The following is a 24157-nucleotide window of genomic DNA, read 5'->3' on the forward strand; positions in this document are numbered from 1 at the left end:
GAAAGGACAATGTAGGTGGAACATTTGCCTAGTATTTGCTCTGCTCTTGCCAGGTCTTCAGGACCAGACCAAGGTTTGCAGTAGGACCAGCTCACTTTCTGGCATATATTTAATCTAACACAACTTTGCACAATGTTTTTTTCTTACTTTAAGTACACGGAGGAGACTATCCATGATTGCAAGAACTACCTGCAGTTTACATTTTAGTTTACGGGAAAACATGCTTTGCAGCAGTCCTAGTAAAATTTAAACATGCAAGCCTAAGAAGAATGGTAAAAAAAATCATACTTACTCTATCTGATGGCTGGCTAGAGCTTTTAAAATCCACTTTCTCATCAGCACCATCAATTTCAGTTTTTCTTTCCTGTGTTGTACTGCAGTCCTGTTATAACAGCAGCTTCCGTGTGAAAGGGTCAGACAGAAGATTTATGTAGTACTAATTAAGCACTTTGAGATACTTCCTGATTAAAAGGTGCTCTACCTCTGAGAATTACCCAGGGTAGCAGACACCCATTATGGAGGGCATTCATGCCAAATCTTGAAGGTATTTTTAACATTAAAATTGCCCACCTAAATCCATTTTCATGTTTCTCAGTACAGCATTTTCCCACAGTGCTCAACATTCACCAATACAACCTAAAAGCAAAATGAGTCAGAAGTGCTGAGCATCTCTTAAATCCTACCTCACAATTATTTTGATATCTGTATCTCCAACACCCTTAAGCTTAAAAGGCCTGTGCACTGATAATTGACAGGGATAAACTAGTTGCTGCAGTAAAGCATACTTGAACCACACCAGCAGAAGGATGACAGGCAGCACGAAGTCCAGGAACAGGAGCTGGAGATGGCACAATAGGGCTTGAATTGGCACGTCCTGTAATGAGACAGCGAAGCTGCGAGGAAGGAAAGAGTCAACACATTGTAGGGGGAGTTGGTGATGCTAAAAATCTGTGCGTAAGACTCACCATGATTGTCAGGGCAAGCATTGCGGCACATCGCAGCCCTGGCAATGCAGGAGGAGCGAGGTGGCCACGCACACGGGCTGCCCTTTGCAGCACGCTCTGCAGGGACTGCACTGCTGTGGTCACACAGCTGCCACCACACCCGAGGCCACCATCTATCCCTATGACTCGGCCAAAGCTTTTCTCAAAAGCACAATTCTTCAACATTTGCTGGTTTTCTTCACAAAAGGAGAAAGGGTCTGTTCCCTATTTCTCCAAGATAAATGCTACTGTCAAATCTTGGCAGAAAATTAGAGCAACCACTGCTCTTTCCAAAACGGTGACTAGGATGAATCTGTGCAAAGCAAACTTCTACTTCAAAGACAACCATCCAACTCCAGTTATGGCAAAGACAAAATACCGACAGATCTTTCTGAAGTACACTCCACATATTCAAGTTTAACACAGATTTATGTAGCAAAACAGCCTGTCACTGCAATTATTCCTTCTAAATGCCTCCATGTTTCCTTGTGCCACTCCAGAGGTGAAATACAACAAACACTCTTCAGATATGCTTTTTAATATACCAATATTAACCTTTTTTCTTTTTAATAACATGTACACAATGAAAAGTTAACAATAATCTTAAAGATTGACAACAAACGCATTCCAAATCAGATGTACATGTACATCTTACCTTTACTGATTTTGCATCAAGAACATCGTAATTATAAATGTAGAGGGTAAGCTGGAGATTTTACTTTTTTTTTCTTTTACAGTCAATTGCCCAATTTTTTCCACGGAACAAACCAGAGACAAATTACCATCTAAATGAGATGGCTCTATATAAGCAACTGTAAAATGCAAAAGGACCAAACACAACTGATATGGGTCACGGGACATTTGGTGGAAGGGGAATCCACTCTGATAGTCTGGGATGCAGGCACAAAGACCTGCTGCCTTTTATGGACCTGAAACCATAGATCAGTTTAGGAGGGATGGTTAGGCTGTTGTCACCTAAAAATATTCCACCCACTATTTAAAATCCTCCATGTCTTTTAAGACACTGTGCAAAAATCCTGGCTTACTGAGAAAGAACCACGAAATCACAGCAGCTTCAAAAGTCCATGCAAGGAAGATATTACAAACTCAGTTATACTGCAAAGGCCTGCCGACTGGAGATCGGCCCCAAAAGAAAGTCCAAAACTGAAGTGACTACTACACTGTCATAGCTACCCTTTTAAAGCAAGCTTTTAAAGGGAAATATGCTGGTATTTCCTGATGCTTAAGCACCAGGACATAAATCAACAGGAAGATTCAGAAAGAAAGTTCATGTGAACGAACCTAAAGGGCTGCAATGGAGAAGCAGCGAGTGACAAACCTTCCTCTTATCTTGTGACACCCACTGTGCAGCCAGCAGTTGTTGTCACTGCAACAGCTATCCTCCCAGCTCCCCAACACCCCCTCCTGCTGCAACTGAGGAATGAAACAAAGACTGCAGCGAAAAAAAATTTACTAGTAATTAAACGTTCCCAGAGAATCGGACGATCCATTTTACAGGCACATCCCAGGGGAGTTATGAAGTGAAGCATCCCCTCAGAGCTATTGTTCCAATATGATTTTCATTCACAGCACATCCACTGCATTGGGCAATAAGATAAGTCTTAGTGGGGGTGAGACAAATAGGAGCAGATGTTTCCTGTTTCCAGCCTGATTTTCGTTTGGTTCCTGTCATTGCTGCCTATCCAGCTTAGGCGAGGGGGTGAACCGTGATGCCTAACACTTGTCCTATTGTTTGGGGTTTGGCAAAATCCGAGGAATAAGGTTGCTCACAGAGTAAAAGAAAAACAGCCCATCAAGTAGGATGTCTCTGTAACTGGCAGCAATGGAGGTTCCAAAAGACAGTCCAACCACCCACAACAATATCAGTCAATTACCCTATGCGGTAACAAACACTTCATCAGTGGAGCTGCAACAGAGATTCCTTTCTCAGCTTAACTAGGGATCATCTTTAACACTGAACGGCAAGAGGCAGTAGTCCAGGCCATTTTCTTTCTAATTTTGCTGCATTAAAGCTTCTCCAAAAGCCTTCCGAAGCTGGATGTTTCAGTGGCAGCCTATGGCAATGGGTTCCTTAGTTAAATTTCAAGCAAAGATCCATCAGCTTTTCCAATAACGGTAATTTATAGGAGTTTGTTAAGTGTGTGTTAACAGTGTCTTGCACAGACACACATCCCTGTGCATTGAAGCTGTTAACTGGGAATTTCTGTGAACTGAAGTGTTTTACAAATAAGTACTAAAGCAAGTTTGCTGAAGAGGATTCAGATGTGAAAACGTCTCTTCATGGCGGTTGTTTCAATGTATGGCTATAATATAAAACTGTAACCTGACTGCTTTGTTTTGATAATGAAAAGCAAAAATAAAAACAGACTGAAAGGTACAACTAATTCTGACACTGAGTCACAGTCTCTTGCACAGACACAGCAGAAAACCTGAGATTTATCCAGGAAGAAGTGCAGCAATTGGAGTTCTGTCCTGCACGTCTGTGCTTTGAAGGAGACCATCCACCCAGCTGCTGTGTATCTCAATTCACATCAAAATAATTCAAGTAAAACAAAATGCTTTGCCCTTTAAACCACATGACAACACACAGATTTTTGCCGATAATGATGTAAAAAAATAAACATTTGTCTCACTAGGTAGAAAAAAAAGTTACACAGTTATCTAGGCCAACAATTAAGCTCAAAAGACAGAGGCCCACCGAGCACACAGGCCATAAGCCCTTCCCGAAAGAGAACAGCTACACATTGCAGACAGTTGCTTTGAATGTATGGATGCTTACAAACCAGAGAACTGCAGCATGTTCGATAGGTCAGTCATGTCAGTCAGACCACAGAGAGCAAGATTCTCTTTTATTCTTCCAGTTGCATGGCCTCCATTGGAGAAAAGTGTGTGTTTGACATTTCTGGGAAGACCCATGAATAGATTCAAACCTCTGTGAGCAACAGAGAAGCAGTTATTCAGCTTTCCGTTACATCTTTGTGCAATGCAAAGGGAAGATAAGGTAGCAAAATACAACATTAATTCCCATCTCCCTCAGATGTAACCCACTCTCTAGTGATTTTTCTTCAGGTCCTATATTCCTCATAGCACCTTTTCAGCCATCATTTTCATCACTCAGGTTTGTCGCACAGCTGCCTTTACAAGCTGCCGATATTGGGAAAGCTCTTCAGTTTCTCAGGAAAGTCATCTTTGTACAGGACAGGGTCAGCACGGTGCTCCACCACTTTCAGAGGCATGGTCCCAAAGACAGAGGCAAACTTATTGATGCATTCAGATCTGGTGAAAGGGAAAGCAGTGTAATTAAGAATGCCAACAACTGGGCTGGCTACCAGCTCCCATACCAACACAACCAGTAGAAACCTTCCCTCTTGCGCTTGGAAGTTGTTCAGCTATGCTAGCTAATAATAAATAAAAAGAGAGCCTCACTACAGAGAGAACTGAAAAGAAGTTGGTGCTCTTTGATTTATCCATTTAATCACGGAGACGAGCAAGGGGATGCTGGCAGCAGCACATGTGCACATGGAGGTCAAAGCTTCCCTCCTCCCTCCCCCTAGAATTCCAGTCATTCTTAAAGCAATGTACATGCTGTAAACCAGAACAGATTAACTGCCAACATGTCTCTTAAAGGGCCACTGTTGGGTCAGTTTGGCTCATAACAAAGTTTTTGCAAAAACCAAGCCTTTGTGAAAACGGAGTTCTAAAAAAGAAAAAAAAATCTGTTTTTTTTCAGGCTTCTTCAGAAGCTCTATCTTTTCCCACAAAAATAAACATGCCTCAGTGTATAGGCAGCACTGACTGTACTGTAACTTAAAAGTGCAGTTGAAAAAAACATATAAAATGAAACCAACTAGTTTGTTTTCCTTGTCTAAATAAAGAGATATTGAGCAGTAAGGCATCACATTAGCACAACAAAGATCAGACTACTGATGACTCTTTCACTTTTAATAATCTCAGGTGTCAGTAATGCTGTGGAAGGGAACAGCCATGTGCTTCAGAAAACAAGCAAACAGATGTTCAACCTTACATCGCTCCTTTAACTCTTTCACTGAAAGGCACAGTACCTGTGGATGCAAGGCAGGGGAAGCGGTCACTTCAGCCAGCGCTCAGCTAACCTTAGCTGCGGACTTCATAAAACAGCTTGTGAGTATTTCAGACACCAAGAATTGTGACAGCAGTGCCCCAACACATAAAATAACAGACAGCTACAAGAAAACAGGTCACGTTTCTTCTGCCATTTAAAAGGGAAAACACAAAAGAAATGAGCACTTGGCTCCAGGGGCTAACATGCTGCAGGCAGTCCCAGAGCAGGTCTCGCTCTCCAGCCACTGCACCCTCTCTCGACCCCTTCGGAGCGGGAGGGGGTCACTGCGGCTCCAGGATAATTTTCCTCAACAGACCCGGTCAATCACACCAACTAAGTGTGACAGCTTTGTGATGGGGACTGCTCAACACTGCCCCAAACACTCTTTTGAAGTAGATGGGACAGCAAGACTGGTTTTCAAAATTAATTCCTCAGCCTGTGAGCCATTCCACGTCTCCCTCCTTAACTAGAGTAAATGACGGGAAAACACAAAGCCCGGGTTGCTGAAGTGCTACATCTCTACATAGCTGTTTCAAGCTATAATGGTCATATTTCAGGCTATTTTCTGGCCTGGGTAAAGTGACAGAAAACTACTTCATATGGGTGATACTTGAATAAAATATTCAGGTATTTTACTTTCTGCTGCCTTCTCATCCCCTCATACTTCTCCCTACCTCCAGATTAAAATCTCTGGACTAGGAAATAAACGAAGAGGAATTCAAAGTGTGAGAGGAAACCATGTACAGTGGGAAGCAATTTCCAGACCTGACACAAGCACAATTTGCTCCCGGGCAGCACGGATCTGAACCAGCAAAGGAGCCATCGGCCAGGACTGAAGCTAAGAGACCCAAGTAGCTGTTCAACGTCTGCAATAACACAGGGAGCCATCAGGAGGGTGAGCTTTGGGCCCTGGGCACAGAAAGGTTACAGCAACACAGAGAACAGGAACCAAGTGTTTTCTTCAGGATCACTAAGCAGTTTCTGTTGCCTCCTCAAGATGCCCAACATGAAATACATTAAAGACATCTGATTTTCAGCATAAGATCAGACTTCCAAATCATCTGTTACTTCACAGAAACGTGTATAACTGCAAGTTGTGTGTATTGGAGAAGTCTCATAGCAGGAAAAGCACAAACTTCACAGGCAAAGAGGTAGATGCATGGGGAGATGTGCATGTGAGAAGTTTGCACAGCTGCTGGCCCTCACTGCTTTCTGGAATACAAGAATACTTCTAGGCTACTGGTTCAAATCCTGCCTCTGCCAGTCATGACTGAAAGACATTGTAATGTAACAGCTGCTTGGTGGTCGGTGTGAAATGAATTAGTTATCTCAGCCTGCTGCCTGGTAGGCAGGTGTCCACATCGCATCAGCCGTTGTCACAACCAGAACGAAGCAGCACCCTCAGAGCAAATGACAAAACTAAGCGGATAGTGGAGACAAAATTGACCTCTTCCCTCCAGAGGTTATACTCCTAAATCACAGATGAGGTTTTACAAGAAAATATCAAGGTAGAATACTTCTACAGCCAAACTTGCTCTGGTGGCAAGACCATTCAGGCATACCAGTACAATATCTTTAACCACGAATAAAGTACATAATTGTTAAAGAAAGTAAAAAAAAAGAAAAATCAGTATGTTCTAATCACTCTGGATGAATCAGAAAAGTTAGTCCTCAGGAAATATCAAATTCAAATATCAGAAACAGGGTTTTTTTGGATTAAAAATGTCATACACAAGCCACAGAATGTGTTCAAAAAAGCTGCTTCTTTCCAAAAATTTCATCTCCTGCACTGAACTAAATCACTTGCATTCCAAAGCCGTTCCTAGGACAACTAGAACGTTAAACATTCAAAGCTAGGTAGCCAAGAGAATGCTACATCTCACCTTAATATGGAGGGAAGTTGTTTTTCTTGGCTGTGTCAATAGTTTGCAAATTCATACTAAGCATGTTTGCTTCCAAGAATTATTCTTTTTCTCTTTTTCCAGGCTCTGCCGACAAGATGCAGTTGTGCTCAACAAGGAATTAAGATTCTGTGAACTCAAAAACTGAGAGCCCTGTTGCCCCTGGCAGACTGGGTGAACTTTGGGTCTGTTAAGGTCTCCCTTCATCAGTCTCCTCTTCCTTATAACCCAAATATCTTTTGGCAGGGTAACTCAGCACCTGCAGCCTTTGGCTGTTACCTGGTCTGTTTGCATCTCAAGGGAATGGCTTCCTATTTTGACTCTAACAACTGCTTCCAGGTCCTAATAAGACACTGCTGCTAATGTCACTGTAGAAGCACTTCAGCCCTTCGCTGTATTTACTGTACAGGCAGTTGCCCTCTAGGCTGCATTTTACAGAGTTCTCAATTTTTGAGAGCCAGATGCAAAGACGCTAAAGGCAGAAAACTTGTTGCTACTTAAATAGCACCTGTAAATACAGAGATTGTGAGATCTTCCTACAGCTTCTTGTGACCTGAGGTAAAGGCTAACCTATGGCAAGAAGGGGATTCTAGGTTCAAAGCTTTCTTTAGTGAATATATTTTAATGATGGAGATTGATAACACTGGTGACTGAAGTCTTTTATTGATTTCAGAGAAATTACACGGCAAGAAGAATAGCAGTGTTGGCTTTCCCATGATTCACTGTTAATATCCTCCAATACTGGTCAAAAAAAAAATCTCTTCATAAGAGAGAGAGTTCAACTGGACCACCTTTCCTTTGTCTTTGCTGAGTGTCCGAAGGCCCAACAGAACGGGTTAGTTACATGTCTCTCCTGGACAGATTCCACAACTGACTTCTCAAATCTTTTACACTCACAAAACAATCATCAGGCAGTTGCTGAGCATCTCTCTGCTATTTCTGAAGCAGAAACCTAACACTAAATGTTGTGCATGCCCATGACAACCCTGATAAACTCTTTGTTTCACAAACAGTAGGTTGATCCCTGAGTATCTGGGCAACTAATTAGCTCAGACTACCTAGTCGCTATTTCTGAAAGTTAAAAACAAGGAGTCAGGCACTTTGGGAAGCTGCAAGTGAAGCTGATAATGGCTTTTTGCCTTATGCCCCAGGTATCATTCTCAGTACCCAACAATGTAAAGTTATCTGAATAAAGTTTTTCTTTTATAATATGACAAGGATTTCCTGATGCATTAACTTTTTTCCATTCAGATTCTCTCCTGATCCTGAAAACAGCTAGTGTATATATACATACATATATATGTATATATAAAAGTATAAAAATATATATATATATGAGACATAAGAGCCTTACTCACTGCTAAGGTAGGAAAATTTCTCTAGGAGTTGCTATCGTTTATTATCCACTTAAAATGAATAGCTAGAAGATTCAAAAAAGGAAACCCTTTCAGATTTTCAAATAACTCCCTTATATTGAAGGTAGATAATAACAACACAGGGCAAGAAGGCATTAGGTGTAGCATGCAGTTTTGGTATATTAACGATCTTCAAAATGAAGTCTGAATATACCCAAACTGTATATCCCTCCAGATTTTCTCCTGCCCCCAGACTCTATCCCTGCATGTAGTCCTTTGGCTGGGCAAATAAAGGGATGTGGATTTGCAGTCAATCTAACATTTCCAACAACCCAGTTATCTCCTCTGCTGGAAACTACAGAGAAGCAAAGCAACAGTTTAAACATGTTCTCAATAAACTGTCCATGATACTTAACTCTGAGGATAAAAAAATTGCCACAGACACGGAAACATGACCTCTACCCTGCATCATAATGCATTTCAGAGCAAAATGCACTTTTTCATCTTCTGTTTTTATACTGTTTACCTTAATGAGAACCTAGTTCATGACCAAAATTCCTGTGTACTGTTGTAAAGCTACTAGGATGATCACAGGAAAGCTCAACTGGCTTTAGGCAGTCCATCATGTAAGCCAGTGCAGAACTGCTGGACAAGCAACAACCTCTTCTGCTTCCCCTTCAGCTAACATTTAAGATCTAAAAAGCTTTCAGCCATTTCCTTAAGTAGTTTTCTGCAGAGTCATTTTTACCAGCTTATGGGTTACATTTTACTTCTGATTTGCATACTCCCTTTTTAAATTCAGTCTTATTATACATCCAGTCTAAATACCTTGTCACTAACCTGGGCAGTTATGCTCTTCAATGCCTGGCACGATGCTTGGTTAATAATCAATTATCCAAACTATGTATGTGTTTGTGTGTGTTGTGTAATGTGTGTTTACACATCAGACAGACACATGTATGCATTCTTTTTTCACATAAGACCCCAACCTAATAACCAGTTTTGCATTAGTTCACTGCACATATTACAATACATAAATATCACTTACATTGCTAAAGGCCAATAAATGGACACAACATTCTAAATTTGCTGAGTACTGCAGAGAAGGCCAGAAAAAAGCTCACTGTTAAGATGATAACCATGGTAACTGGTAAGATGACCATGTTACGTGTCTCAGTTCAAATCTGAAATGGCTTATTTTAAATGCAGGTCAGATTATTTTTTACTTTGTCACCTCTTCTGTTGGTGTCTTCCAGCACTATGGCTACTCCTGCCTATCTACCTCATCAATTCCGTGGCTGTAAACTATTTTTCCCAAAGTTTGAAGGAGAGGTGCAGCAGCCCAAGAAGCCCAAGGTGAAATGCCTTTGTCAGTCTTAGATCCCACGTTAATTCCACCTAATAACTAGTATTCACATCTACTGTCAGGTAGCCCCTTTCAAACATGGGTGTTGAACGGCTTTGTAGAAGTGAAAAAACTTTCCCTTATTTTACACATTCAGAAGCCAAAGCAGAGGGAAGTTCAGTGTCTTGATCAAGGCTGGGAAGCCATTTTACTGTAAACCAGGGAATGCAACTCTTATACTTACCAACTTTCAATATTTCACTCTAAACATTCCAAATACCTACTTCATTTCAAAATTAAATTATCACAAAAATATAATAATGCTGCCATTGTTAAAAATGTGACATGCAATTGTGCAGGAAAATGCCCTTCATTAGTGGAAGCAATATGCTTCACAATCTTTGGAGGAAAGATAATGTACAAACATCAGTTCAAATACATTATCAATAATTTATGTCCTTGTTACTTTTTGGTAAGCTAGCAACTGTCTGGTTAAAAAAAATAAATCTCATACTCATTACAGTTGATGTTCCACAGTAAAAGAGAAATGTGGTATTACTGAAAGCACTGCCAACAACCTGAATGTCATATGTGTCCCTTACACTTTACAGCAAAGATGCCCTTCTTAAGTCCTTTCTTGTAGTAGTCCACTTTTCAGTATCACATCATCCACTGCAGGAATGACTTATGCTGATCAAATCCATGCAACATTCTTTGAAAATTAGTAATTTACAGAAATACAATCAGCGAGCATTTTTGATACTAATTTAATGAGGCACAGGATAAGATTCTAGGGATGAGAACAAGGTAATCAAAGGAATAAAAGGTGGCCACTCACCTTTCCACCATGTGTGTTTGGTCCAGTGATAACCCATCAATTGCTGTGCATTCTGGACATTTGAACTTCTTTCGTGGGGTCACCTGCATATATCATCAATTATCAACAGAAGGGACATTAATCTCCTTGCACAGAGAGCAGCGCAATATCTCTGAACATGCCTTCAGTGTAAGCTGAGCTGACTCAAAAAGGGGGGGTAAAAAAAAAAAGCCACTCCATTCAGCTCCATCTGGCCTGGCTGACTTGCAAAATTCACAGGGGCCCAATAAAAACGGCTTGGAGGGGTTTTTCCTTCTGTAACTGAAAAGAAGTGGTGATGACAAGCTCCTTAATTCCTGTTTAATGACTGTTTTCTCACTGCCAAGGTCCCTGTATAAACACCATTTGTTCTTGCAGCCATAACAGCGATGAAATATAGCTTCCCATACTTCACCGTAACATTAATCCAACAGACGCTCTTTTGCTCACTCCAGTTAATAGCTGACTGGCAAACTCTGCAAGACTCTCCGAATTGCACAGAGGTGCCAAATTACTCTGCTGTGCCCTCATACAGCTCAAAAATTTTTTCAGCAAAAATACACACTTTATCTTCTAAAGACTCTTCTAGGAAATGCAGCCACCAGTCCAAGTAAATGATGATGGACAGATGGGAAAACGGACCCTGCTAATTGAAGTAATGCCTGGTGGCCTCTAAATCTCATTCCAAGTTGACACACTTTGAAATGAATGTACAGAGTGAATGTCCAGACCTGAAAACGTGTCGAAACATGTCAGGAAATTAATTCAGGGATAAAAAGTTCATTTAAAGCTGATCTTTCAATTAACATTCTTGCAATTAACATTCCTATAAATCAGCTGTTGCCAGGCCATGACAGAGCGAGCTGTGGACAGTTGACAATTTCTTTCCTCTAGTAATCTCAAATAGTTAAAATATATGTATGTGGGCGTGCATATATACACACACATATATATACACTATCATTTAAATTATCTGTTTCATACCTCATCTAGATGGCTAAAATAACCACGAGAAACAACCAGAAAAAACCAATTCTCTGTTCCCAGTTAGCACAAAAGTTTTAGTAAAAGGGCTTTTCTACTGTGGAAGGAGAACAAGACATTATATCGGGGTAAATGAGAGAAAAAGGAATATTAAGTAATATATTGAAGCCCACTAATATGATACATTTACATGAGTATGTACATCATGTTTTTAAACTCTGTAAAGTTAAGCTGCAGAGAAGTCCCACCTTAATGACAGATTTGCCAGTGACATTTGCCACTAGAAAATTCATGGCAATATCTTCACAATTCATATGAGCATCCACCCAATTCTTGATGTCTCCAGGCATTTTGTAGGTGTAAAGATAGTTGAAATACTGCAGGACAGATAAAAAGAGAAAATAATTTTAAATACAGATGCAGTAACTGTAAGACACTAAATATTTCAGTCACTGAAGAGTAGGCACCTAAGGATGGATTATCGGCAAATTGTGATACTGCCTTCAGCCAAGGACTACTTTAGCAGATAGAAAATAATTTTTGTGTGTTTAATTGCATAATTACTCCTTTCCTGACCAGTACACAAATTTCTTCACAATCAGTTTTCTTTTCTTGAACTGCTAGCTACAAAGCTACATCCACTGCAAAATTTGCTGCGCAGTTACAGGTCATGCAAAATGGCAAGAGTTCTCCTGCAAGTTCATGAAGGCAGAAGTTTTATTTTACAGGCACAGACAAATCAGTTGTTTTCACAGCAACTGAAAGAGGCTTAGAGAAAGTTTGCAACTGGTTCTCTGATTGTTGTGGAACATATAACCATGGCACCACAAAACACGCTCAGAAACATGCACAGCTCTTAAAAAAAGGTTAATGTTGCACATTAGTACACTAGAAGTTGTGTATTACCTTGTGATAGAACGCTGCCCCAGTGAGCACCATTGAGACTTCATTGGTCCACTCTGATTCATATTTCCATTTGTTCATCTCATGGTCCCAAAGATGCAGGCGGCCTGGATATCCAACCAACCTGTCAGGGAACTCACGCCAAACCTAAAGAGGAAAAGATGTGACACACTGCTAAGCTGGCCTGCACAGCAAGCAAACACAAATTTGCAAATGCAACACATCTGCTGTTGGAGGGGAGAGCTACAGTGGTGCAAAGATCACTTTGATTCTTCTAAGTCCCACTTCTTGGAATAGGAAGTTGCCTGGAAGAAGTCCGAAAAAGCCCAAGTTTGCCTTGGAAGGACCCTACAGCTCAAGGAAGCCACAGCCCAGGGCAAAAGGCCACTAAGGCAACACTGACTTCCTTGTTGTAGAGAAATACAACCAGCTTTTCAAAAACATTTTAACACTAACTAAAATCAAGCAGGATTAAAATGTAACTTTTGATGTTAGCTTCAGTAGATAATGGCTACAACCTAACTACTTCCACAGCTGACTTTGGATCTAACCACTTGCTTCCTTTCATAGGAACAGTTTTAAAACAGGCTTGTATTTTAATATTTCTGGTATTCTTTAGTGGGTGCTTGGATGGATCTGCTGCTGCGTGGAAGGCCTCTTTGCCCTTGACTTGTTCCAGACAGCTGGATACAATCACGATACCATCCTTGTCACTCCATACATTACTTTGTAGCTGACTACAGGATCAAACACAGTAGACAGGAACAAGGAGAAGGGCATCATTAACGCAACCCCAGTTCTCCACACTGCTGGCCACATTAAAAAATGGTCATTTTTTGCATTAGGAAAAAAGGGAGAGAGCATTATAATTATTTAGAAGGGTCTGAACACTATCTGCCTGCTAAATACAGTTTGTCTTTTTGCTGATCAATATTGAAGTTAGTATTTATCTGCATTATTTGCAGACAAATTACTCAAAATTTGCCCTTTAATCCAAATAGTTGTTAGGTTTGTTGGAAGAATCTTGACTGACACACAGCATTATTCAAGCTGGTAGTGTATAAATAAACACACACCCAAATTTCACTGTGTATGCAAGATCAACAACAACTAAATATCTCATAAATCCCCAATGGCCTCTTCACTGGCAAACCTCTTTGCTCTGTACAAAAGGCAAGGGAACTCTACAGTTCAATTTGCAGTAAAGAAAGTGTTATCTGGAATTCCAACAGTCTGCAAACCTCATCTCGCCAGCAGTTCACGTCGGGCACTTTTGATGTGTCAGTATGTTTCAGTTGCGAGGCCTGGACCATAAGGACTCTATGCAAGTATTTTGTCAAAGTAAATAGGATAAAACAATCAGCTTTAAGTTACAGCTTCTGTATCTACATTTCTGTGATTCTGCATCACTATATACCTTTTCATCTGTATATCTCAACACGTTTTATTGCTGTCAGTTAATATAGCTTCAGAATCCCATGATGAGAGCGGTTATTATTTAAAATGTACAGATGAGGAAACCTGCCAAAAATCATACAGGAAACAAGAATGGGAACCAGATCTTCTGACTCTCCAACTTGTACTTTATCCAGAAATCAATCTTTCTAGACAGTTCTAGGGCATAAGTACTGGGATAGTATTTAGTTAGGACAATGCTCTAACACAGGGCTCTTGAAAGCAGACATGATTTGGAACCCAAGGAAGATAATTCATAGGACGTTGCTACAAGTTGGCGCCATCAGCTAATTAAAAAAAAAATACAGATTTTTGGCAGGCAAGCCAGTGAGGTCTTGAGATACCTACTTCGACATGATATAAAAAACACTACTAAAAAAAAAAAAAAAGGTGTGGATGCTCCCTCTTCTAAAATTTTATTCCTCACTTTCCAAGTCCCCAAAATTAATTATTTTTTAATTTTTTTTTTTAACCTAACTGTTAAAACGTCCGTCTCCCAGCTGTTGGAAGGCAACACCACATAAGCTACTGAGGCTCAGCAAATGATTTGACAGAACACTACAGATCTGCACTGTACTGGCCTAAAAATTCTTGTGGAGGGAATGGCATGTGTATTAAAGGCAGCTGAAAGATTAAACTCAGCTACTGCTTCCCAAGGGACTTCAGTGCCTTTGCAACACAGAACCATAGATTCATATCCCTTCCAGTTTTTGCCCTCGGTGTCATCTTCAAGAGTCCAAACAACATAAAATAAAAGCCAACTATAATGCATATTACTCATACAGATTTCTTTGTATCACCATAAAGCTCAGCCCTACCCTGACTCTGGCCCCTGAAAACTGTCAGTTTGATGCATCTAAAAAAATAACTTGGTTGCTTTAAACAAAGTTTCCTTTTAAAAATAATTCTATCAAAGTCAGTGGAAAAGCTTAGCTTTTTCATAGTGTTCATCACTAGCTCATTCAATGGTAACTCCCGGAAAGGCTCCAAATAGCTACATCCAGCTCATTGCCAAAATCCATACTTAAGTTTTGTGCCAAAATTAATATCTACAGCTACTGTTTATGAGGAAGCTTTCAGAATAAAAATAGCGGTAATGATTCTTATACTACTCTCTATTTCATACTACCGTCCATTTTCTTGTTTGATGGTTGCCTATAATTTATTAGTCTGTTAGGAATACATTCCATTTTAGCCAGTGATCTTATTAGCGCTCTGAGACTAAAGAAGGATAGCCTGATTTAATACTGGTAAGGGACACATCCAAGGAAAACCATATTGCCAAGTGAGGAGGAGGTACACTTCTTTGCAGACACTTTTCCAATGACTCTGCTAGACAACCCTGAAAAATATGTTTTTGGATGAAGCATCTCCCAGGTGAAATGTCAAATAGAAGTTCTGACCTGCTAGTTTTTACTAAAACTTTTGTAAAAGACACCAAGAGAAAATAACAGTACTTTTGTTTCCAAGTCAAGTTCCCCCAGTGGGGCAACCAGCCTGGCTGGAACACCCTCCCGCCTCCCCAGGCTCAGCTGCTCCGCGGTGCCACCAGCACAGCTGCCACTGCTCCTTCTCCAGGGACACAGAGGACACAGCAGCTCTTGCTTTTCCAGAATATACTCCAGCATGTATGCATTACATTTATCAGATTATATTAAGTCACAGGCAACTTCAGAAATTAGCTAATTAAAACTTTTTTTTTTTTTTAATTTAGTAAACAGAAAAATAATCAGCGTTTTCAGAGCTACCATGGCAACGCTACAGCTACCTATCCCCTATGAACAAAAGTAAACCCAACCAATGAGTATTCCTTCTTGACTCCTAAAATCCCATCCACTCTTAATTCTCCCCTGGTCCTCAAAGGGATGGCTTGTGCTAGTAGTAAAAAACAAAGCAAAATGTAAACACAAAGCCCATTAAAAGAGAAGCAATCCTTCACATGCACACAATTTGCAAAATATCTTAAATTTGAAGAAGAGCTTTGAATGTGACAAGGAGGCACCCATGGAGATGTCTTTTGGTAAGCAGGTTATACTATTCTTCCAATACAGGAATCCTGAAAAATACACTTTTAACAGTCAAAATGGGTATTGAAGAATTCTTTTAAAGATTCTTCTAAAGAAGAATTCTTTTAAAGAAGATTTATTATGATTTTGGCCTAGTGAAATATGCAATTCATCAGAGAGTTGATTTTTTTTAAAGAATGCCAGAGACACGAAGCATTGAAAAACAGCTCTGAGACAGAACAAGATCATCTACTAGCAGAAGGCAAAGAGCTTCCAACAGAAAACCCACAAACTTAGCGATTCACCAAACAATATTTTCTATGAATAAAAACATGGATTCATAGCAATAATCCTAATTTAGATTAGTTCTATTATTGCTGTAACAAAAATACTTTGTCTTCATAGGGACAAAGTGCTGCCTAAGTACATAATAAGAAATCTTCATTAACTTTGTACTTGGAAACTGTTATCCCCACTTTTCAGGGTGACAGCAATGCAAAGCCATCTGCCCCGAGCTCAGCTGAGATACAGAGGTGGGAACACTGCAACGTGTGCTTTCAGTCTTGCATTCAAACACGTCAGGAGCAGCCAACAGTTCTGCTTTAAGTTTTCAGGATTATCACAATCTAAATATTCACTCTTTTTCTTGGGTCTCTCTGATTGTCCCTCTGTGAATAACAAAGATGAGTAAGTGGTGGAAAAGATGTCTAGTCCTAACAGTTTTTTTTCCAGTGCCCCAAGTTATACTTGTGATTTCATCATGTAACTTAACAGAAATACGTTTTTCAAAGTCAGAATGTCATGAGTATTCTTCTGCTACTTTAACAGAGCAGCACACAGGGACTATTTTTCTGCTTGCTCCAATAGATTTATGCAATGTCATAAATCACTGTACCATAATAGTTCACTTTTAACAAGTAAAAAATGTCTGACACTTTGAGTGTTACTATAATTTTTTATGGCTGAAAGTGTACAGAGATCAAAGTTTTCTGTTTTTTTTCAGGCTTGCTCTATACATTCAGACAAGTCTATGACAGAGGGGGTTTTGCCACGTGTTCAAATGTAAAGTCTCAAGGATGTCAGGAGGAGAAAAGAAAATCACCGAATGTCACGTTTTCAGCCCTTTTTATAATCAAAGCACAAGCAGACATACTTTTAAAAGAAAACTTTCTAGTAACATTATATGCTGCTACTGTTCCCTCTGGATTCCCTAGCAAATGAGTCAAGAGCTTGAGAGATACTTTTCTGGTAACACACATAAACAGATAAATAAATTATCACAGGCTGAGGACAATTTAAACATCTGGGAGCCAGCTCAGGCCTGTCAAGCAAGTCACAGACACTCAGGGACAGGAAAGATCAATCTTCAGCCCATGATTTCTGTGCCAGAGAGTAGGAACTACATCACCTACCTTCTATATGAGGAAAACTGTGTATTTGTAAAATAATTCGCTGTGTTCATGTATTCAAAGACATTTCTATTCATTTATTTTACAGGGGGAAAAAAAAGCAATCTCAAAATATAAGGATTCAAACTAACCACAGGTTTGTCTCAACTATCTGCTCAATAAGGCATTTTAATTTTCCATGTGGCTGTATAGTAAGCTGAATTCCCAGAATCAAAACGGAATAGGATTTATAATAAAATGCAAAAAACCCTGCAAAAGCCATATTTTTTAGTCTGCCAGGCTAAACAATCTTGTGTCCAAACAGTTTCATTCACACACTGAATATAAGAACTGTTCCTCAGTCCCTGCAACCAATGCATATGGGTCACAGAAGGCCAATAAACTAGCCAGCACAGTCCAACAGCCAGACATGGGGATGAGGAGTTTAAGTCCCAACGACCACCTAATCACACTGACTACAGGGGAACGCACATGAACTTTTCTTTGCCTCTCTTACCCTTTCCTGCCTAAGTGACCAGACACAATAGATGTGGAGTTACAGATATTCTACACTGAGGATGTTTAAATTAATGCTTCAGACACATGAGCACCACAGTTGTATTTCTCACAACTTCTGTCTGACACAGCTGAGACTCAGCTGCACTTTGAATCTCTGCTTTGAAGCCCTCCAAGCCTGTTTTGCCAGTAGCAGAGATTCATTTGGAACTACTTACATAGGAAACTTGGGTTTTTATAAAACTTATTTTTATTTACTTTGAGACAGTTAGATGAAAATGACCAGGTTGATAGATGATGGCAAAGCAGTGGATGTGGTCTATCTTGACTTCAGTAAAGCATTTGACACAGTCTCCCACAACATCCTTACAGCTAAACTGAGGAAGTGTGGTCTGGACAATTGAGTAGTGAGCTGGACTGTGAACTGGCTGAAGGAAAGAAGCCAGAGAGTTGGGGCAGAGTCTAGTTGGAGGCCTGTATCCAGTGGAGTCCCTCAAGGGCTGGTGCTGGAACCAGCACTATGCAATATATTCATCAATGATTTGGATGAGGGAATAGAGTGCACTGTCAGCAAGTTGGCTGATGACACCAAGCTGGGAGGAGTGGCTGACACGCCAGAAGGCTGTGCTGCCATCCAGTGAGACCTGGACAGGATGGAGAGTTGGGCAGGGAAAAATTTCATTAAATATAACAAGGGCAAGTGTAGACTCCTGCATCTGGGCAGGAACAACCCCAGGTTCCAGTATAGGTTGGGAAATTATATATTAGAGAGCAGTGTAGGGGAAAGGGATCTGGGGGTCCTGGTAGACAGCAGGATGACCATGAGCCAGCACTGTGTCCTTGTGGCCAGGAAGGCCAATTGCATCCTGGGGTGTATTAGAAAGGGGGTGGTTAGTAGGTCAAGAGAGGTTCTCCTTCCCCTCTACTCTGCCCTGGTGAGACACACCTGGAATAATGTGTCCAGTTCTGGGCCTCTCAGTTCAAGAAGGACAGGGAACAGCTGGAGAGAGTCCAGTGCAGAGCCACGAAGGTGATTAAGGGAGTGGAGCATCTCCTTTATGAAGAAAGGCTGAGGGAGCTGGGTCTCTTTAGCTTGAAGGAGACTGAGGGGTGACCTTATTAATGTTTATAAATATGTAAAGGGCGAGTGTCACGAGGATGGAGCCAGGCTCTACTTGGTGACAACCAATGACAGCACAAGGGGCAATGGGTTCAAACTGGAACACAAGAGGTTTCACTTAAATATGAGAAGAAGCTTCTTCTCAGTGAGGGTGACAGAACACTGGAACAGGCTGCCCAGGGAGATTGTGGAGTCTCCTTCTCTGGAAACATTCAAAACCCGCCTGGACACCTTCCTGTGTAACCTCATCTGGGTGTTCCTGCTCCAGCAGGGGGACTGGGTTAGATGATCTTTCGAGGTCCCTTCCAATCCCTAACATTCTGTGATTCTGTGATCAAACTGCAAATCGAGCCAGAATTTATACAGCACGCACATTATGGATTTGCTCTCTTTCATCCCATCAGTTTACCCTCAAAACCAGTAGTTATAAGCACCAACACAGAAAAAAAAGTAAGCCAGCTTGCAGAACTGCCAACACTTGATTGCTCTGCTGGTGCAGCGCTTAAAACAGGGGTGTCAAACTCATTTTCACCGGGGGCCACATCAGCCTCACGCTTGCCTTCAAAGGGCCGAATGTAATTTTAGGCCTGTATAAATGTAGGACACAGGCCTAAAATTACATTCGGCCCTTTGAAGGCAAGCGTGAGGTTGATGTGGCCCCCGGTGAAAATGAGTTTGACATCCCTGGCTTAAAACATTCAGCGCAGACAGCAGAGTATAGAGAAGGCATATGTGGCCAAAAACCCCCTTCCTTCAGTTGTCTTCTCTTTCTTCCATCTTTCACACTTCATGTACTAAGCCGTTATTCTTAAACCGGCAAGGGAATATTTCCTTTCTGGAGATACACATGATAGATTAAACCTCTGTCTCCACCACTTAACATCTTTGTTATTACATCAGCATACCTACATTACTGCAAGTCATTTCTTGAGTCCAAAAGCTCGTTACTCACTAACAGTCTCTTTCCCTTGTGAAGGGAGAGCTGTATTTTACCACGTATGTATTCACAGTAAAGAAATACTTCCAACATCTCTTAAAAAAATCTTCTTTTGTTAACAACTACACTTAATACTGTTAAAAATGAGACAACTATCACATTTGCTTTCTACCCTCTACAAAAGTGGTTTTAATTTTTCACTCAATTTAGGTAATAGTTTTGTATTCTAACTCTCATGTATGAAGCCCAGTGTTGTTTTGCTCTTGATACTGTAGGTACAGGTGCAAATAAATTATTCAAATCTTTCTTAAAATATGATATTACTTTTCCTAATGTTTCTGATTTACTTGGAAATCTAGCATGCTTGTCTTAAATACACACATATAACGGTAATGTCAGATTATGGACTGTGTCATACATTCAAATACAAACGGAAGACAAAAATTAACTCATTCAAACCAAAGTTTTGGAAGGAAGACAACAGCGTTGTTTTAAGTGCACTTTCTAACAAACAACTCAAATGCCTATGAAGACTTCAACTCTTCATACTGCCATGGGTAACTGATTTGGACAAACTTTCTTTGTGTCACTCATTGCAATGGCAGCTGTTGAAGCTTTGCCATTTCAAGCATATGACACATGCGTCCCCGCCCTGACATTCTTCAGTTCCTCTTTTCATTGCACTCCACCTTACTGTGGCATGTCCTCAAGAGGCCTCCTCTGTTCTCAACACTTAATCTCTGAAACTTGTCTTGTCCATCAAGACACATTAACTTGGATAGCACTTCTGATTTGTCTGAAAACTCTTTGAAACTGTTAAGAACGCAACTGACAGTCTCCAGACCGCCTCCATTACACCAGTTACACAATATTTTCTGGAGTCTCTTGGCATTACTGTGCCAGTTACTGAAAATTCTCTGTTAGTTGGTAGTTTTTTCATGAAGTAATGACTATCTGTAAAAAATATTTCAGTCAGCATTGAACTGTTACAGTAAAGAGAGATGCAACAATATGAATCAGCAGACTGGGCAGTGATTCTTCCACTTTATAAACACATGCAATGTTGAAGTGAACAGCCTAAGAGACAGGAAAAAAACCAATTCTCTTACCTCATAGCCAAACTGGAGTTCATCTGAGGTTAGCATAATGATATCATCATCAATAGCCAACACTGCTTCTGTTTCAATCTCATCATAGGGGAAGAAGCGATTACTAAGTTTGTTTTCTGCAGTTCTAACAACTTTCAGGGGAACACGAATCTTTGGCCAGAGGGAATCTAGAGAGAAAAATTAAAAGAAATCAAATTCAATATTATACTTTACTTCTGAACAAGTCTGCACATCTGTTTTTGCTTCTCTTTACTCTTTTCTTCTTCACATCTTAAACAAAAGCTCCTTGATGGCAAATTTACACCTGACTTTTAGTTAGGCAAACATGTAAGAATATGAAGATAATAGACAGAATTCCAGCTACACTTCCCTCTGTTGCTTTCTACAGAGAGCTTCACAGACAGCTGTATGGGGGACAACTTACCCAAAACAGCACTCTGCAATAATCACATGACAAGAGTCAGCAATACTATGTATTGGTTTAGGACATACAGCAAGAAAAGATACTTGACTCAACTACAACTATTTGAAAGAATTTGAAGCAGCAGTATACAATCACTGTCAGCAAGTCTAGGGCCATAAAGAATTTGGAACAGAAAGTTATTATACTTCCATCAAGTGCTGAGAAAAATGAATTTTATTATATCAATTACAAATTTAGATACACTCACAATGTTAATCACTACTGACAGTTAAGAAGTAGATACTGCATACGAGTCATTTCTTCCATCTTTGAAGTCTTAAGCGACAGTGATAAATTAAGATACATAAATGCAAAAGAATTCTACTTGTGCCCTACATCATCCTTACACATAGAATAGAGCCCTGAAGTACATACTAATGAAAATTCACAAGTCAAATGATTCTTTAAATAGCAATGAAAAAAACTGAAGACACAAAACCCAATTCAATTCACCCTACAACTGGATTAGGTTACCATTCCTTACTATGTGTTTAAAATGTAGCACCCCAACTGTCACATTATCAGTTTCAGCAGACTTTTGCATTTATTCAAAAATTTTGAAAATCCTATTCTATTCTTACAAAAGTATAATGGCAGGCATAACTATAGAGCACTAAGATAAAAGAAACACAACTAAGGAATTAATATTAAACATTTATTCTAAATGCCCATATTCTACCATATCTATTTTCTAGCACAAAGCTTAAAAGTAGCCATAATTACAGTACGGTGCATCCCAAAAGCACCAATTCATCAAAAGGTAGTTTAATTAATATCTTAACAAGTTGCTAAACAAGTGCAAATGTGATCTGTTGGTTTCTCCCAGCTTTCACAATAAACACACATTTTAATGAAAAATTGAGGGGAAAAAGAACATCATAAGATGACTCTAAGTACCCCGTGAACAGTAGACAGATGAACACTTGAGCTTTCTTACACTGCTTAAATGGAGGGGATGGCAATGGTATATGATAAAAAAATAAGAAAAAAAAAATTAAATCAACTACAAAGTGACTGCTCAGATAATTTATAAGTTGTTCTCCATGTCAAATGAAAACATATATAAGGATCCACCTTGAGGGAGGTGATCCTTCCCCTCTACTCAGCACTGATGAGGCCACACCTGAAGTACTTTGTCCAATTCTGGGCTCCACAGTACAAGAGAGACATGGACATGCTGGAGACAGTCCAGAAAAGAGCCACAAAGATGATGAAGGGACTGAAGCATCTCTCCTATTGTTGTCATTACCTCTTAAAAGAATGAATCCTGTTGGCAGTTGCTAACCTAAAGATACATAAATCCTTTCAGTTTTAGGTCAGTCTGCTTCTCTAACAAAGATGAGAGTGACTTGCAAAACACCTAATAAGAAACTACAGAGACTACTGACCTTGCAGCTTTAGACATTTTGAAGCCTGCACAATTGTCTTGCTTTAACATACACCTCAAGACTGTTTGATAAAGTGTCCCTTAGCTGAACGTTGCTCATTATATGCTAACATTATTATGTAGCAAATATGCAAATGTGTCATCAATTGGCTCTTTAGGGTGTGAATGTAGTGATAAGACTTTGTATATAATGGCTGCTTTCTGGTGTGCTAGCTTTATTCCAGCATCCAGGCTTGTGCAACTCTGTAATAAACAATATTGGATCGCTGTGTGCTAAAATCTGGCTTAATTGTGCACTAGGTGACAGAACTCTGGTTTTGGGACAACACTATGAGGAAAGGCTGAAAGAGCTGGGACTGTTTAGCCTGGAGAAGAGAAGGCTCAGAGAGGGTCTCAGTATGTACAAATACCTGAAGGGAAGATGTAAAGAAGACAGAGCCAGGCTCTTTTCACTGGTGCCCAGTGACAGGACCACAGGCAACAGGCACAAACTGAAACATGGGAGGTTCCCTCAAAACATCAGGTAACACTTTTTCTCTGTGAGGGGGACTGAGCACTGGCACAGCCTGCCCAGGGAGGTTGTGGAGTCTCCATGCTTGGAGATAATCAAAGCCATCTGAAGATGGTCTTGTGCAACCTGCTCCAGGTGACCCGGTTTGTGCAGAGGGCCTGGACAGGATGATCTCCAGAGGTCCCTTCCAAGCTCAGCTATTCTGTGATACTGTGGCAAGCAAAGTCTATGAGAACTGACACTGGGCCTGAAGCCAGTGAAATTTTCACCAGTGATCAGAAATACATATAAGTTGCCAGTGCAATTTTCAAGTGACACAAAGTCTGGAGACATGAAAAATAGTGAGGACAATAAGGTCCTACAGAGCACTCTGGACTGCTTAGTAAAACTAGGTGCATCTGAACAAAAACCAGACTGACGCAACACAACACACAGTTAAATACTAGGAACAAGACAATTTCTTCCCTAACAGCAGCTGCTGAAAAGGACGAAGGGGTCAGAGTAGGCCTTAGTTCTCCTCATGCTGCTGCGGCAAAATGAATTAATGTAATTCTTGTGTATGTAGATGGGTAAGTAGTAAGAAGTGGGGTGGGGGAGTGGAGGGAAATTTTCCCTGTAGGCAGACATAGTCAGATAGATGCTAAAATACTGTTTGATTCTGGTGATTGTATTTTTTAAAGCATGTTAAAACACTGGAAACAGTGAGGGAAAGAACCATTTAAGTTATTTGACGGCAGGAGAAAATGTGTTATGGTGGAACTTGGAGATCAATCTGCTTAGCTTATTAAAAGAAGGAACAAAAAGTGGATTTGATTAACATGTACAAGTATCTACAC

The 24157-nt window shown here is 40.2% G+C and overlaps 1 protein-coding gene across 2 annotated transcripts in view; it reads right to left on the bottom strand.

The window, feature by feature from the left end:
• Positions 1 to 3836: 3836 nt before the first annotated feature.
• Positions 3837 to 24157, bottom strand: part of EXT2 (exostosin glycosyltransferase 2) — a 78342-nt gene continuing 58021 nt past the window's right edge. For both annotated transcript variants that reach the window (XM_082058521.1, XM_082058522.1), the window contains exons 10-14: positions 20961 to 21127; positions 12433 to 12576; positions 11775 to 11903; positions 10525 to 10607; positions 3837 to 4280 (exon numbers count right to left, since the gene is read on the bottom strand). In XM_082058521.1, the coding sequence (XP_081914647.1) occupies positions 4142 to 4280; positions 10525 to 10607; positions 11775 to 11903; positions 12433 to 12576; positions 20961 to 21127 (662 nt within the window). In that variant the 3' untranslated portion in view covers positions 3837 to 4141. The remainder of the gene's footprint in view (positions 4281 to 10524; positions 10608 to 11774; positions 11904 to 12432; positions 12577 to 20960; positions 21128 to 24157) is intronic.

The sequence above is a fragment of the Streptopelia decaocto genome (assembly GCF_964273445.1).
Source record: "Streptopelia decaocto genome assembly, chromosome: 7".
NCBI classification, from domain to species: domain Eukaryota; kingdom Metazoa; phylum Chordata; class Aves; order Columbiformes; family Columbidae; genus Streptopelia; species Streptopelia decaocto.